At 46.0% G+C, this 15808-nt stretch overlaps 1 protein-coding gene across 4 annotated transcripts in view; it reads right to left on the bottom strand.

The window, feature by feature from the left end:
* Positions 1 to 15808, bottom strand: part of LOC125462898 (DENN domain-containing protein 2C-like) — a 104933-nt gene that overhangs the window by 44521 nt on the left and 44604 nt on the right. For 3 of the 4 annotated variants that reach the window (XM_048553381.2, XM_048553383.2, XM_048553382.2), the window contains exons 2-4: positions 10640 to 10741; positions 8088 to 9167; positions 1666 to 1814 (exon numbers count right to left, since the gene is read on the bottom strand). In XM_048553381.2, coding sequence (XP_048409338.1) covers positions 1666 to 1814; positions 8088 to 9167; positions 10640 to 10707 — 1297 coding nt within the window. In that variant the 5' untranslated portion in view covers positions 10708 to 10741. The remainder of the gene's footprint in view (positions 1 to 1665; positions 1815 to 8087; positions 9168 to 10639; positions 10742 to 15808) is intronic. The other variant, XM_059653474.1, reaches the window with a different exon arrangement.

Here is a 15808-nt window from a genome sequence, read left to right as displayed (position 1 = left end):
AACATTCTCACACCATGCAGCACCTACTAAATTAGCCAGGTAATTTTTTTTGTTAAAAAATATTGCTTGGCACATGTTAAAAGTGATCCAGCTTTTAGACAATTCCGGTTCATAGAGACTGCTTTTGCGTGTGGACGTGTATAAAGCCAAGTGGGTATTCTTGCCCATCCAGGCTCCAGCTCTCAGGTAGCCAGTGTGAACCAGCCTCTCCTTTGCCAATCGGGCACCATCATCTTACTGTCCCATTCAACACGAGGACAGCAGGATGGAACTACATAGTTCCTCAGGAGGGGCTATCACTCCTGCCAGCTGAGGGAAACAAGCCTAATGGGGCATTAAAAGAAAGCTAAGGATTCAATTTTTCTCAAAACGGACTGAGCAGACAGTAAACCAGCCAGAAGATCCACTTTCTGATCCTCTGTATGCCCCAGGAGTTTAACAGCACATGCCTGACAACTTGTAACTGGAGGCATTAAGGGTCACAGCCTCCTTCCAGGGAATTACTGGGCTGCATCCAACATGAGGGGACCTACACCTTTGCACAATGGCTAATCTGTTGAATGACAGGCTGAATCTCAAGGTGATCACTCCCCAAGATCCCCCATTACCGGCAGCTCGGCCTTTCTCACTGGATACTGTGTGTATTCCCTCCCCTAGTTCCCCTTCTCTTCATAAGCTGCCACCCAGCTAGCACCTCGCTCTCTGAGCCTTTAGCTTGTGAACCTAGGCCAAGTGCTGGCAATCCTTCCTGCTGTGGATAGCATGCATTGAGGGCTTTACTTATCTTCACAGACTCTTTCAGTGCACAGTGTGGTCATTCGGCCCATCGGCACGGAGCTGAGCAGAGACAGGAGGAGGAAGGTTGGCGGCACAAAGTCAAGGAGGTCAAACGAAAGAGGGAAGCCTGCATGGTAACGCTTCAATACCATCAGCAGGGAGAGCACTTACTTTAAAGCATTCAAAGATAGGGGATTCTTGGAGAGATAAAAGGTGAGGCTGACAGGAAACACGTTTGAGAATGTCGGAGAGAAAAGATTGTGAAACATTAGAATAGTGGGTTAATGAGGTGGGGAATTGTCAGGTTGTTTCTCTCAAAAGCAGTTTTATCGTTATAGATTTGGTTAAAAAAAACAAAAAGTCACTGATGATGTCATCAGGCATCGGTGTATAGTTGATGCCTGGGGGCAGAGAGGGAGCAGGAGGCCAGTCAGAAGTGAAGAGCCTATTAAGGAATAAAGGAGAGTATGTGACAGGGAAAAACCATCCAGTCGCACTCTGAAAGGGGGAGTGATCAGCAGCTGAGCCAGACAACAAATGGCCTCGATTTTTTTGAGGCTTGATGATGGCTCGAGTTTACAGCGCCTCCTAGAGAAAGTGCCCAAACTTACTGATCTCCACAAAACAGTGCAGCTCAACTGGGATTTATGTATGCTTTAATGGCCTCGCAAAAATTCATTTAATCTCCCATTTCCTGCTCTTCTCGTTTTGGCAGATGCTCATGCAGTGTAAAATAGGTTACAGATGTGCCATCCCTTGATACTGGAGCACAGCAACACTCTCAGATGATGTGCTGGCAATCTGCAGGGTTGCATTTAGAAGCACAGAAGATAATTCAGCAGCTCAATATTACAGAGAATGATTTGGGAGCGGAATGACACTGCTTACTTATGATATCCTCATAAAGATTCTCTTCAGACACAGCGTGGGCAAGTGTCACTTTCACCTTGTTGCCATCCTCATTAGAATTCCTTCCACTCATCGCTGGCGTCAGGAGAATCTGAAGTCCCTGTGCATCCTCAAACTCAAAGGATTTCCTGTGAAGAGAGGGTGGTAGCAGAGAATCGAGTCAGCGTCACAGCTCAAAGCAGGAGAAAGTTCAGAGTTTCGGGGGCATTACAGGTCAGACTGTGCCAGTCAGGCAGCAGTTCCGGACAGCTAACTGACCCAGGATCTTCCCCAGGGGCGGGACCTCAATCTGGAAACACATTCAGAAAGCGTGACATCACTGCTCTTCGTGCTGATCCCATACTGACCTTGGATGCTGAGCATTGGATCTCGAATCTTTTTCCATTGTGTACATTTTCACACTCTGTTACTAAAACTTTGATAAACACAGAGGAGAGTAAGTGAGCAACAGCAGAGGGGGGGGGGGGGCCCTGAAAGGGTGATGAGAGCCACGGGACTGGGAGAGGGAAAGAGGCAACGCTTTGGGTCACTGGAAAATAAAGAAGCTGCAGGATGCTACACCGCTGGCGTTGCTCAGTGAGTCACATTACATTGAGGGAGGGTAAGGATTTACAGTGTCTTATCCCACTGTGCAGTGAAAAGTTAACCCTCACGTTTAACCCGCTCCTTTCGCTTTGAGGCCATTGTCTACATCTAGGACTAGCAGTTCCAAAGAAAACTCATACTCGACTCAAACCATTACCACTGTTTCTCTCTCTCCACAGGTGCTGCTAGTTTTCCCAAGTTTCTCCAGCATTCTCTGCTTTTTATTTCTAACACAGTAAATCTTTGCTTAATGTTGTTGGTACATTCTTTAAATGAGACACTTTGAAATGAATCAGGTAATCCCACTATGAATAATATAAAAATGGTTACTCACTTGCCTATCAGAAAAAAGAACATTCAAACACAATATTCCGTAATTACAGTACATTATTAGGTTCCTACATTCAAAAATGAAATAAAACAAACTGCAAAATATAAAGAATAAATCTTGTTTGACTAGCCCCTGCAACAACTCGCCACATTTCTGTCTATATCCAGTCTGTCGCTTCCCCCTCTCTCACACACATTACTTCCTTCCTCTTAAGCCTTAAGAGCGAGGGTTCAGGAGAGAGATGGGTGAAGGAAGGTTAGAGGGGGAAACTGCATGTGGGAGCGTCTTAGAGAGTGAGAGAGACCTTTCTAAAAGGGCAGCAACCAGGTATTATGAAGCTACAGCAGAGCTGATGAGTAAAGCAGAGCTCCGTTGCTAAGCGCACAAACTGTCTACATATCTGCACAGTTAAAAGTGGACCAACACTGAAAGTGACAACGGGACTTGGTGTATTCCATTCAAAGTTGACCATTAAGCAAGACTCAAGGTCCTCAACTTGACTGTTGGGTATAACCAGAAGCTAATTGATTTCATTCTGCACTATTACAGTTTGCTGTTGTACATAAACTGAGTCTGACGTGTTGAGCGGGGGGGTGGGGTGGGATATAAATCATCATTTATCACTGAGCAACTGATCACTTAAACCTAACACAACTGGGCTTAAAAGGTGGATGGTGATCCAGTGCACTGGCCAGTTAGAAATCTCCTGCTACCTGCCCAGCTCTCTGCTTGCAACTCTGCAGCAAATCAATCCCATTCCTTGTTATCAATTCTGGAAGGTGTGAAGGCAGATAAATCCCCTGGGCCAGATGGGATTTTTCCGAGGATTCTCTGGGAAGCTAGGGAGGAGGTGGATGAGCCTTTGTCCTTGATCTTTGAGTCCTCATTGTCTACAGGTTTAGTACCAGAGGACTGGAGGATTGCAAATGTTGTGCCCTTGTTCAAGAAGGGCAGTAGGGATGACCCAGGTAATTATAGACCTGTGAGCCTTACGTCTGTTGTAGGAAAAGTTTTGGAAAGGATTATAAAAGAGATAGGCTTTATAATCATCCAGCAAGCAACAATTTGAATGGAGATAGTCAACATGGATTCGTCAAGGGCAGGTTGTGTCTCACAAACCTCCGAGTGTTTTGAGAAGGTGACCAAGTATGTGGATCAAGGTAGGGCAGTTGACATGGTGTACATGGACTTCAGTAAAGCCTTTGCTAAAGTTCCACAAGGTAGGCTATTAGAGAAAATACAGAGGCAAGGCATTGAGGGAGATTTAGCAGTTTGGATTAGATACTGGCTTTCTTTAAGAAGGCAACGAGTGGTGGTTGATGGAAAATATTCAACCTGGAGTCCGGTTACTAGTGGTGTGCCTCAAGGATCTGTTTTGGGACCACTGCTGTTTGTCATTTTTATAAATGACTTGGACGCAGGCATAGGTTGATGGGTCAGTAAGTTTGCAGATGACACTAAAGTCGGTGGAGTGGTGGACAGTGTGGAAGAATGTTGCAGGTTGCAGGGAGACTTGGATAAACTGCAGAATTGGGCGGAAAGGTGGCAAATGGAGTTCAATGTGGATAAATGTGAGGTGATTCACTTTGGGAAGAATAATAGGAAGGCAGAATACTGGGTCAATGGAAAGATTCTTGGTAGTGTGGATGTGCAGAGGGATCTTGGTGTCCATGTACATAGATCCCTGAAAGTTGCCACCCAGGTTGATAGTGCTGTTAAGAAGGCTTACAGTGTGTTAGGTTTTATTGGTAGAGGGATTGAGTTCCGGAGCTGTGATGTCATGCTGCAACTGTACAAAACACTAGTGCGGCCTCACTTGGAATATTGCGAGCAGTTCTGGTCGCCCCATTACAGGAAGGATGTGGAAGCATTGGAAAAGGTGCAGAGGAGATTTACCAGGACGTTGCCTGGTCTAGAGCGAAAGCCCTATGAAGAAAGGCTGAGGGACTAGAGTCTGTTCCCATTGGAGAGAAGCAGGCTAAGAGGGGATTTAATAGAGACATACAAGATGATCACAGGATTAGGTAGGGCGGAGAGTGACAGTCTTTTTCCTAGGACGATGATGTCGGCTTGTACAAGGGGGCATAGCTACAAATTGAGGGGTGATAGATTTAAGACGGATGTCAGAGGCAGGTTCTTTACTCAGAGTGGTAAGGGCGTGGAATGCCCTGCCTGCCAATGTGTTAACTCAGCCACATTAGGGGCATTTAAACAGTCCTTGGATAAGGAAATGGATAATGATGGGATAGTGTAGGGGGAGGGCTTAGATTAGATCACAGGTCGGTGCAACATCGAGGGCCGAAGGGCCTGTTCTGCGCTGTATTGTTCTGTGTTCTGTAAAACGACACCAACAATCGTGGGACCTTGTCGTCAGCCCCTAACTTTCCGAAAGGTAACGAGGTTAAACTCTCCCAACTTCCTGATGGTTGGGGATGCAGGGTGGGTCCTAGAAGGAACTGGTCTCATTCCAGGAATGGCTTCACCATTAACAGAACCTCATCAAGCCTACTTTTAAGGTGAGAGGAGAAAGATTTAAAAAAGATGAGTGACTTTTTTTTATATACACAGAGAGTGGTTTGTGTGCAGAATGAACTTCCAGAGGAAGCGGTGGATGTGGGTACAATTACAAATGTTTAAAATATATTTGGATAAATACATGAATAGGAAAGGTTTGGAGGGATATGTGTCAGGAGCAGGCAGGTGGGACTAGTTTAGTTTGGGATTACAGTTGGCATGGGCTGGTTGGAGCGAAAGGTCTGTTTCCATGCTGTATGAATGTATGACAAAACAGGGAGAAATTCTCTCCTATTGACGGAGGAATTCCATTCAGTTGCTTGAGAGGATGGATTCTCTGACAGTCTGTGGAAATCTCTTCATTTTATTTTACTGAGATCATTGTTACATGTTTTCCACAATTATTCACTTCCTTGCGCTTCGCCAGATATGGCCACAGCTCGCCAAAAAGATCAGAGTTGGGCAAAACACACACAATTTGACAATCTTTCCCTTCTCTCTGACAGTCCAAAAACTATTCCCACCGAGGAGACAATCAATTCCCTGGAACAATGCGTAGAGCGTGAGAATCACCAGAGCAACTATTTGACGTGACTGGTCAGGGACTAACTCATAAAAGATAAACTTCAGAAGAAGTTGCTGCAAATGCTGATTCAGCTAAGTTTGCAGCACAAGGTCAGGGGCACAGAAAGAACATTAGCCAAACTGACTGCCTACAGTGCTCAGCAAAAAGAATAGCGCCCTTGTTTCAAATTGTTGAGAGTCTTGTGTTCTCGCTTGCTGATTCATGATGTTGTTCATTCTGAGCTTGCCACTATCTGCCCTGAGGCTGGTGTTTCTCAGTGAGAGCATGTTAGTGAGTGCTGAGTCAGGTCGCCTGCTCCTCTCCTCACCCAGACATCCGCACAGCGAGGCTGACAGCACTGACTGGGCAGGGACCTTAACCAGGCTACTCCCCACTGCCCCCTCACTATGACTCCTGCATGTACCACTCCATCCCACACCTCCAACAACTGCAGCATCCCAACCACATGAGACAAGGAGCGCAATATCAATGAGAGGCTGAACAAGCCAGGAGCACTCTCGTCTCTGAGGGGGAAGGTTGCGATTTAAATGCCAAAGCAGAAACATGTCAGGTCCGTGTCCAATACTGGGCAAGGGCTGCACTGGAGCATCATGTAGTGCAGAAGATGTTTCAAAGCCAGGCGAAATCACTCAGCTCCCACAGAGGGCTTGCAAAGGAGACTTTCCATCAGCAGAGTGTGGAGCGAGGAGCAGGAACAAGCAGCAGGGAAAGAGTGTGAGGAGTGAGAGCTAGGAGCATGAGCAAGGGGTCAGAGTAAGACTGAGGAGTAAGGAGTTTGCCGTGCTGAAGGCAAATTCGCAACTGCACAGAATGATTTAAACCCAGGGCATTGAAATGGGGCAAGAGGCAAACTGGCTTTTGAAAACAAGAATTCAGAAAATTGGATTTTCACAGCGGGCCATCCATCAGCAACCCAGAGCCCCGGGGTGGGACAACTCAAACAGGCAGGTTTCAGACCCAGGACAGTGGGAGGCTCAATCATGTCTAGTTTCATTCACAAACTGGGGTGTGTGAGATAATTGTTGAGATATCCCACGTTCTTTAGAGAAAATCATCCTGGTCAATCCTCTTCCTGGTGTGGCATCACTTCATATTTACCACATTACATTGTCACAGCAACACAAGGTTTTCAGCTTCAACTGTGCGGCTTTCAAAATTGAGACACCGAGATGAAAGATGAAGCTAAGCATGCAATGCACTGTAGCTGAGACGCGGAGATAAATGAAGCATCGTCTACCGAGTACACATCAGGAGTGTTGATGGAATACTCCGTATTTGCCTGGATGAGTGCAGCCCTGACAACACAAGAAGCTTGACACCATCCAGGATAAAGCAGCCGCTTGATTGGCATCACATTGACAAACAATGACTCCCTCCACCACTGACGCTCAGTAAAAGCAGTGTGCCTTATCTATAAAAGGTGCAGATATTCACCAAAGATCCTCAGACAGCACCTTCCAAACCCATGACCACTTCTGTCTTCAAGGATAAAGGCAGCAGACACTTGGGAACACCAACCCCCTGCAAGTTCCCCTCCAGGCCATGTACTGTCCTGATTGGAAATATATTGTCATTCCTTCACTGTCTCTAGCTCAAAATCATGGAATTCCCTCCCCAAGGGCACTGTGGGTCAACCCACAGCAGGTGGACTGCAGTGGCTCAAGAAGGCAGCTCATCCCCCACCTTCTCAAGGGGCAACTAGGGACGGGTAATAAATGCTGGGCCCACCCAGAGGTGAGTGAATAAAAAAATGGTGGAATTCAGTGGCAAGTAGTTTCAATCTGAAACACTTTAGGGAGATGTATGGGGGGGGTCGGCAAAACTGCACAAACTTCTAAACATCTCATCTACCCAATTCTTCCAGCCCCCACTAACCACACACTGTGGAGACTGCAGACTGGACATCGCACTTACAGTCATTCCCCTAAGCCGTCTCACAGACGTACAAGGAAGGATGTTACCTTCAGTGCCAAGAGGCTGTTTAAAGATAAAGATAACCAACATACAAATTATGCATGCACTGACTAAAACCAACACCAAGGAATAATGATTAAAGTGTGTACAATGCCCACGTCAGTAACACACAAACAATACACCAGCGGGAAGCTGTTCCATTTTAAAACCCTATCACTGCTAACTGATGACATTAAATTGTTTCAGACCTGTGATACAGATAGCGGCTTCTCAGTTTAAAACACTGACAGGCTTTTACAGGCCCATCAGATCAATAATAAGAGCGAGGCCACCACCAAATTCTCAAGGGCAATTTGAGAATATAAACACCGATCTTTCCACTTACACTCAGACCACCTGAGCAAATAAATAAAAGCAAACGAATCCTGAAAAAAAAAAGCAGACTCTAAAACCACCAGGTAGGGGGCTTACCTTTTGGTCTTCATTGGTTGTGTTTTCATGCCCATGATCTTGGCTGGAGGAGGTGGGTGAGTTGGCAGAGGGGGTGGGGAGCGAACATTTCCTTTCGATGCCATTGGTTTTACCGGAGGGGACGAGCCCCGGGAACTTTTATCTACAGCATATTTAAAGGTTCGGCGGGGTTTAGGGACTGGATTAATTTGACGTGATTCATCAGTTTCTTCATCAGTGTACACATTATCTGGGCTCCTAACGGGTCTCTCTCTGCTGTCAAAGGTCCTCAAATCTAATTCCTTTTCGGTCGAGCTGGTACTTTCCCGTTTTCTTTTCAGCTCGGCAGCACTTAACGCACTCTTATCTTGTAAAACGTGTTCCATCTTCTTCTTCCAGAAGTTCTGGGATGTATAAAAATTCCCTGGAGGTAGTAGCTTGCTGGTATCTGAAGCGTTCCGCACCAAACTCTCCATCTTTTCTACCTGGGGGATCACAGAACCCACGCCTCTCGAGTTTGGCTCCCCCCCATTTTTCTCGTCAGTACACTGGATCGTTTGGTTGTCCGCACTCTGTCCTTCCCTGAAATCCAGGCCCAGGCTTTTCGCCTTCACGAGGCCTCGCTTGTGGTCACCTACTGGGCCTTCAGCCTTTGCATCGAACTGGCATCCATGTTCAGGGGGCGTGTTTTTGTCCTTGCTGATGTTCGATTTCCCCTCCCATTGTGAGATCTTCTGTTTAATGTTGACATTGTGGTGTCGGGAGCTGAATCGATCTCCGCAGTTGGGTGCGGTACCTACCGAGTGCATTTTCTGCAACGGTTTCTTTACGCTGGGCCCATTTTGAGGTGCAGACACCCCCCGCCCTGGACCCCTGTGTGCGTGTAGCCACGTATCATTTGGGCCCGTTTTACTTAGAGAGACTCGGAAAGACTGCTCCACTGTCGCAGCCGTATGTAGGCCTCCCCTGGAGGCCCCAGCTGATTGGACCTTGCCCAAGTTCCTGGTTGGGGGCCACTTGTGTGTACAGAGGCCTTTGCCTGCAGCACTCTGAGGGATCTGGTTAAGGGCGTCTTCAATTTCCTTCACAATGCTCCTGACCCTGCCAAAAAAAAACATATGACTGCACTAAGATCTGATTAGTCACTCTGTAGGCGTGACAGCGAGAGGCAAAAGTTGGCAAGACTGTGTGTCAAAAGGGCCCACTACTTGGCAGCAGAGTGGCACAGCTGCTGCCAAGCCATAGTTATTCACATGACACAGTCAGCAGGATCCAAGTCTGTCATTCCAAAGGACAGCATTAAGATTCTGCACGATGCACAACACTCCAAAGGAATGCAGCTTCGAGGGAAAATGTCAAAGCAATTTTTTTTAAAAACGTGATTTGCAAAGAAAATTCCTACAGCAGCTCATCAAATGGGAAGCTTTTGAAGAATGTGGGAAGATGGGAGGTTGAAAGAGCACTTTGTTGTCAAAACATTTCTGACAGTTAAATCACTATTCAGCGCTTCTACAACTGAGAACCCAAAGTGTACCCATTTACGTAGCACCTTTGGTTGGGGGGGTGGGCGGCGAAGAGGAGGGATCAAAAACAGATCGACAGTAAGCCAGAGGAGAAGACATGCAAAGGGAAGAGATAGGGTAGCAAGCTCCACCAGGATAGAGTACCACACACATACACCTTCACCAAATCTGCATTAGTGTAGAACCACATTGAACTCTGGGCATCAAGGAGGGCACTGGAAAATCTGGCTCTCACTGACTAAAGATTGCGAATTGGGGAACCCCCTTAGCAATCCTGGAGACCTGCTACAAGCACCGCCCACCTCTGGGAAAAACCAGGACCTCCTCCTGCTGTGGGTGGCTCCAATCATTCAGCAGCTTTCCTTCATCCTTTTCTGGGAACGTTGCCTCACAACCATGAGATTCCCGGGGCAGCAGTGACCCTCTGACCCCATGCTTGAAGCAACTCCATTGAAGGAAGCAGAAAGAAATGGGAAAGGAGGTGTCCTACATGCCCAGGGTCACTGGGAAAAACTTCCTCTGTAATGTCAGGGCTCGTGATGCATGTGTCATGTGTCTGGCTTCATGAATTACCAGGGGGCCAGTGAGAGACAGACAGAGACAAAGAGAAGGGGAGAGAAAGAGGGGTTGGGGTCGGGGGGGGGGGGAGGGGGGAGAGCGGGGAGGAAGAGATAGACAGAGGGTGACAGAGAGAGGAACAGTCACCCTGAGGAGTGAGATAGAGGAGGAGAATGAATGAGAGAGAAAGAGAAATAGGGGGAATGTAAGAGAGGGTGGGGAAAGAGAGGGAGGGTAGGAAGATAAAGAGATAGGCAGATAGATAAACAGCCTGGTGCGGGCTGGGGAAAGACAGAAAGACAGAAAGACAAACCCACAGGGGAGACAGTCAGATGGAGGAAAGCGAGGCAGGAACGGAGGAAAGCGAGGCAGAGACGAAGGAAAGCGAGGCAGAGGAAAGAGGCCTCGGAGGGGAAAACAGTTCAGAGCCTTGCAATTAGATGAATCATCCAATTTATTGAACTGGAAGCTCGGTGAGCTGCCGAAACTGACCTTCTGCAAGGTGAGGGATTGCTGGAAGAGTGAGAAACTGCTGAAATCCCAGCTCTAGTGTCACTCATCACTCCATCTCCTGGCACGCAGGGTCACGCACACCTAGAAAATGAAAGGAGACAGACAGGAGCATAAACACAAGAGATTTTAAAATCAAACACCAACCCAGGGTCATAGGATTGAGACTGTTTCAGTGAACTGGGGGAGACCAGAGTAGGTCAGACAGTAATCCACAATCAGGAGTAGACCAGCAACCTACAGGTCCCCATTCCTGGGGTTATCAGACAGAAACAAGACCTATTTGGTGTGGGCACGAGCTCTCCTGTTCAGTATTCATCACAGCCAGGCAGCTGCTACTTCCTGGGGGTCTTTGGGATTTAAAGGAGCAGGTTTTTATTTTGATTTAGAAATACAAACTGATTGAACAGAGTCAACACGGCCTCATTAGGAGAAAATCCTGCCTGGGAAATCCATTCGAATTTTTTGAGGAAGCAGGATAGATAAAGGGGAAGCAGCGGATGTAATGGGTTAATTTTCAGGAGGTGTTTGACAAGGTAGCACATGTTGGACTAGTTAATAGGATAAAAGCCCACACAGTGTTGGAAGCAGTGCGTTAGCATAAATAGAGGACTGGCTAACTACCAGAAGATGGAGGGTTAGGATAAAGGGGGCAGGCTGGCAACTTGGTACTAGAGGTATGCTCCAGGGATCAGTACTGTGCCACAATTATTTACAATATATATTAATGATTTGGACGAGGGAAGTGAATGCACTGTGGTCAAGTTTTCAGATGATACAAAATAGGTGGGAAGGCAAGTGGTAGTGAGGACATTACAAATAGCCTTCAGAGGAATATAGAGAGGTCAGCGAATGGGCAAAAACTTACCAGATGGAATACAGTGTGAGGAATACATTGGCAAGAAGAATAGAGGAGTTGAATATTATTTAAATGCAGAAAGCTGCAGAACAGAGGAGTTTGGGACTTCATAACCATGAATCACAAAATCTAAGATAAGTGGATGATGGAGAAGGCAAATGAAATTATTTCAGAGATAGTAGGAACTGCAGATGCTGGAGAATCTGTGATAACAAGGTGTGAAGCTGGATGAACGCAGCAGGCCAAGCAGCATCAGAGGAACAGGGAAGCTTGACGTTTCGGGCCTGGGCCAGCTTTCCTGCTTCTCTGATGCTGCTTCGCCTGTTGTGTTCATCTAGCTCTACACCTTGTTATCTAAGGCAAATGAAATGTTGGCCTATATCTCAAAGGGAATGGGATATAAAAGTAGGGAGGGTTTGCTAAAACTATACTGGGCACTAGTCAGACCAGAGCTGGAATATGGTGTCCTCACTCCCCAACAGTTCCATAGGGACCCTTCAAATAACATTTCCAAATGGAACCACGCTGACCAGGGCATGAACACTTAGAAGGAAGTGCTGACTCAGCCAATAATACCAACCTTCCAAAATGAATGAAAAGAAGAAGAAAATGTGTCAAAGCTGTAAACTTCCCTGTATTTATTGGAATATTTACAGGATCCAAGTGATAGTCAGGTTCCTAACACTCTGGGATTGTTCTGGAGTCTCCACAGAATAAATAACAATTTACAAAACATGGTTATGAACCAAACTGCAAATATCAGAGAGGTGCTGAAGAAAGCCTTCACCTCTTCCCCTCACCCCCTGTTCCTGGTATTCTTGTCTTTATTAGCAGTAAGCAATTAGCAAGAAAGAGACTGCTTAACGTGGAAGGTTGTTGGAGACAGGAGACTGGGCAATACAGTCTCCAGAAAATGTCTACGCACCATTATTAATCCTGTAACCAAGTCAGAGGTAGAGATGACAAATGCACATTGGTTTGGTTCATTGTATCATTGTTTGACCCAGTGTCACTCTGGGAGCCTGCAAATTATGTACCTGTTCTAACCCTAAATCCAAAGCCAACCCCAACTAAGCTGCTCATGAAACTTCACAACCACCAGCCCCTGTATTCCTCCACATCTGCCTCTTGGAATATGGTGTCACCATCTTGATTTCCCAACACATTTCTAATTTATATATTTGAAGCAGAGTATTTACGCAGCCCCTTTCTGATTTTACAGAACTTGCATCTCAACTTATGCCTAGTCCTGTTTGTCCATTCTTGCATGCTCAATCCTGTATACTGGCTTCCAATCCACCAACACCCAACAATTCTTACCTTGCTCTTCAAAGTCCTCCAGGTTCTTGATCCTCCCAATCTTAGTAATGTCCTCCAGCTCCAAATCCCTCAGATGCCAGTAACCTTCTTATACAGCCACTCCACCCTCACCTCACTGTTAGCAACCATGCCATTGGTCATCTGAGCCCCAACACACCCTGAATTGGTTACTTTTCAAATGCTTTCCCTTCTTTTAAACAGCACCTTCAAACACACCTGTTTGACCAGGCACTATCTCCTGTTTAATACAATGTCAATATTTTTCTGATTATGTTCCCGTGAAGCACTATGGGACATTTTCCTACATTAAAAGTTATGTAAATACAATGTGTACGTGTGCACTATTTTGGCTCACTTGTTGGGCTTGTAGCTTAATTCAGAGGGCCATCCAATCAATTGTGCAATCGCCACTTATGGGATCTTGCTGTGCACAAACCAACTGCCATCATTCCCTATGTTCTAAGAGATACTAGAATTGAAAAGTACATCACTGGGTTTAAAGCGCCAGTACATCGAGGTTATTGAAAGAAAATTTATTGCAAGTTCGGTCTTTCCCAAGTTGCATCATCAAACCAATATTAGTCAAGAAGTTTCATTTCGTTTTGTCAAGTGGGAAGTAGCTGGTTGTTGAATAGCTATTATTGTGCTGGCTTTGTTCCTCATATAAGAGTGATTTTGTCACATTTTTCAGACAGCTTTTAATAATTCGTTCACACGATGGGAATGTGGTCGACTTGACCAGCAGGAACTGACCAACTGAATGGAGCCACTCCTTTAAAGTACTGACACACTGAGCAGCAATCTGGAGGATCCGAGATACCTACTCGATCCACTGCAGCTCAAGTATCCCCGTGGAATTGTCAGTCAGCTGAGCTTTCCAGTAACAGTGAGGGAACAGTGATGCAGTTCCAAGCCAGGGTTATTGCAGGTCCTTCACCTCCCATGGGCCAGGAAGATCCAGAACAATTCTCTCGCCCATTTCTGCGCCCTTCCTTTGACCTTCCCGATCTCTCTGCTCTTTCACTATCTCCGTTTTAAGTCACACCAGCATTGACAGCCACACCTTCGGCCTCCTGGTCCCCAATTCTCTCCCTAAATGTCTCTAACTTTCTCTTCCTTAAATTCATTCCTTTCTTCTTTGTCTATATGGGCTAATATCCTCTGTTGCTGTGACCATGTTCTTGTAACTTGGAACGTTACAGGCACCATACAAATCCAGGTGTTGTTGGAGGGAATGTCTGCCAGGATTCAGACTCACAGAGGGAGGGCTGTACTGCCTAGGAATTCAGTTAGAGGGGGAGTGGGGGGGTGTCACTTGCCTCAAATGGAAGGGTCTTCACACTGAAGTATTTTCAAAATCCACTTGGCAAACCATCAAACCATCCGTGTGACTCCTTCACAAACCCTACATTCCTCAGCAGAACTCGAGACAGCCCACGTCACACAATATGCTGCCCTGGACTGCAAACAGAGTGAAGACTGTTTACTCCAGTCATTAACACCAGGAAACAAACGTGGCAGAGATAAAGTTGCATGGTCCTTTCCTGGCTCCTGGTAACAACTGATTGACTTTCATAAGCTGGGAGTACAAGAACATTGGTTTATCTCTGTTTGCACTGTACTCCAGCTCCGAACAAACACACAGACACACACACACACACACACACACAAATAAGATTGCAGATCCACACACAAACACATACACACATGGTTACAAACAGCCACACATGTACACACGCATAAAATCATGAGGGGCATGGATAGGGTGAATAGCCAAGGTCTTCTTCCTGGGGTAAGGGAGTCCAAAACTAGAGGGCATAGGTTTAAGGTGAGACGGGAAAGATATGAAAGGGACCTTATGGGCATTTTTTTTTAAAAGCAGAGGATAGTGCATGTATAGAATGAGCTGCTAGAGGAAATGGAGGAGACTGGTACAATCACAACATTCAAAAGGCATCTGGATGGGCAATGAATAGGAAGGATTTAAGAGAGATATGGGATAAATGCTGACAAATGGAGCGAGATTAAGTTAGGATATCTGGTCCGCATGGAGAAGTTAGACTGAAGGCTCTGTTTCCATGCTATATCTCTCCCTCTCACGCACACACACACATGCACACAAACTGCATCCAAGAACTTCTGGGTACTACTAACAAACAGAACCATTATTACTGTGTGAAACAGACATCACCGTCCTTCCATCACTATTCAGCCAGGTTTTAACATTTATCACCCAGCAAAGCCTTATTCAACAACAATCCATGGCAGTGCTTTCCAGAATGTTCCACAACTTCCAAAGAAGCTCTGACAATCTGAGAAATGTGACTTTGCATCAATAAGGTCAGTAAATACTGAACACCATTAGTTAGACTGGCTGTACCCTCCTCATTGCCACAATGTGTGTGCGAGAGAGTGTGAGTGTCATCATTCATTGGAGTGAGGGGGTTGCGGGGACAAAGTCAGCTCACTACCTCATATACCGGGCCAATCAGGGATGGGCTGCAAATGCTGATCCAGCCAACAACACACACATCTAATGAATGAATGGGGAAAAAACACAAAGAAAAACACAGTTGCGCATTTGCATAACCAGATTCAAGGATCTGGAAATGAACATGGCGAGGCTGAAAACAAGGAAGTATGACTCAGAGGAGGTAGCCTCAATGTCTGATCAGGTACAAGGAGAAGGAAGAATTAAATAAATTGAGGGAGAAAGAGATGTGTGACAAACCTTTAAATTTTTGTTTTACAAATCACCAACAGCAATTAAAACATGAAACAACGATCCTTCACACTTAGAATATTTCATTTTCAGTGCCAGAGAGGTTGGTTGGTAGAAATTAGTCTTCATGCTGCTGAAAGATGTACAGCGAGTGGAAAACCGTCCAGTAGTGAATTTAGTTACTGTCCATGCGGTGATTAGAGGACCTTCAGGCCAATCAATGCTTTAGATCGGGAAGCCTCAAGCACCT

This window comes from Stegostoma tigrinum, chromosome 21 (assembly GCF_030684315.1).
Source record: "Stegostoma tigrinum isolate sSteTig4 chromosome 21, sSteTig4.hap1, whole genome shotgun sequence".
Lineage (NCBI taxonomy): Eukaryota > Metazoa > Chordata > Chondrichthyes > Orectolobiformes > Stegostomatidae > Stegostoma > Stegostoma tigrinum.
The sequence above is the reverse complement of the archived record's forward strand: the minus strand, read 5'-3'. Positions and strand labels throughout refer to the sequence as shown.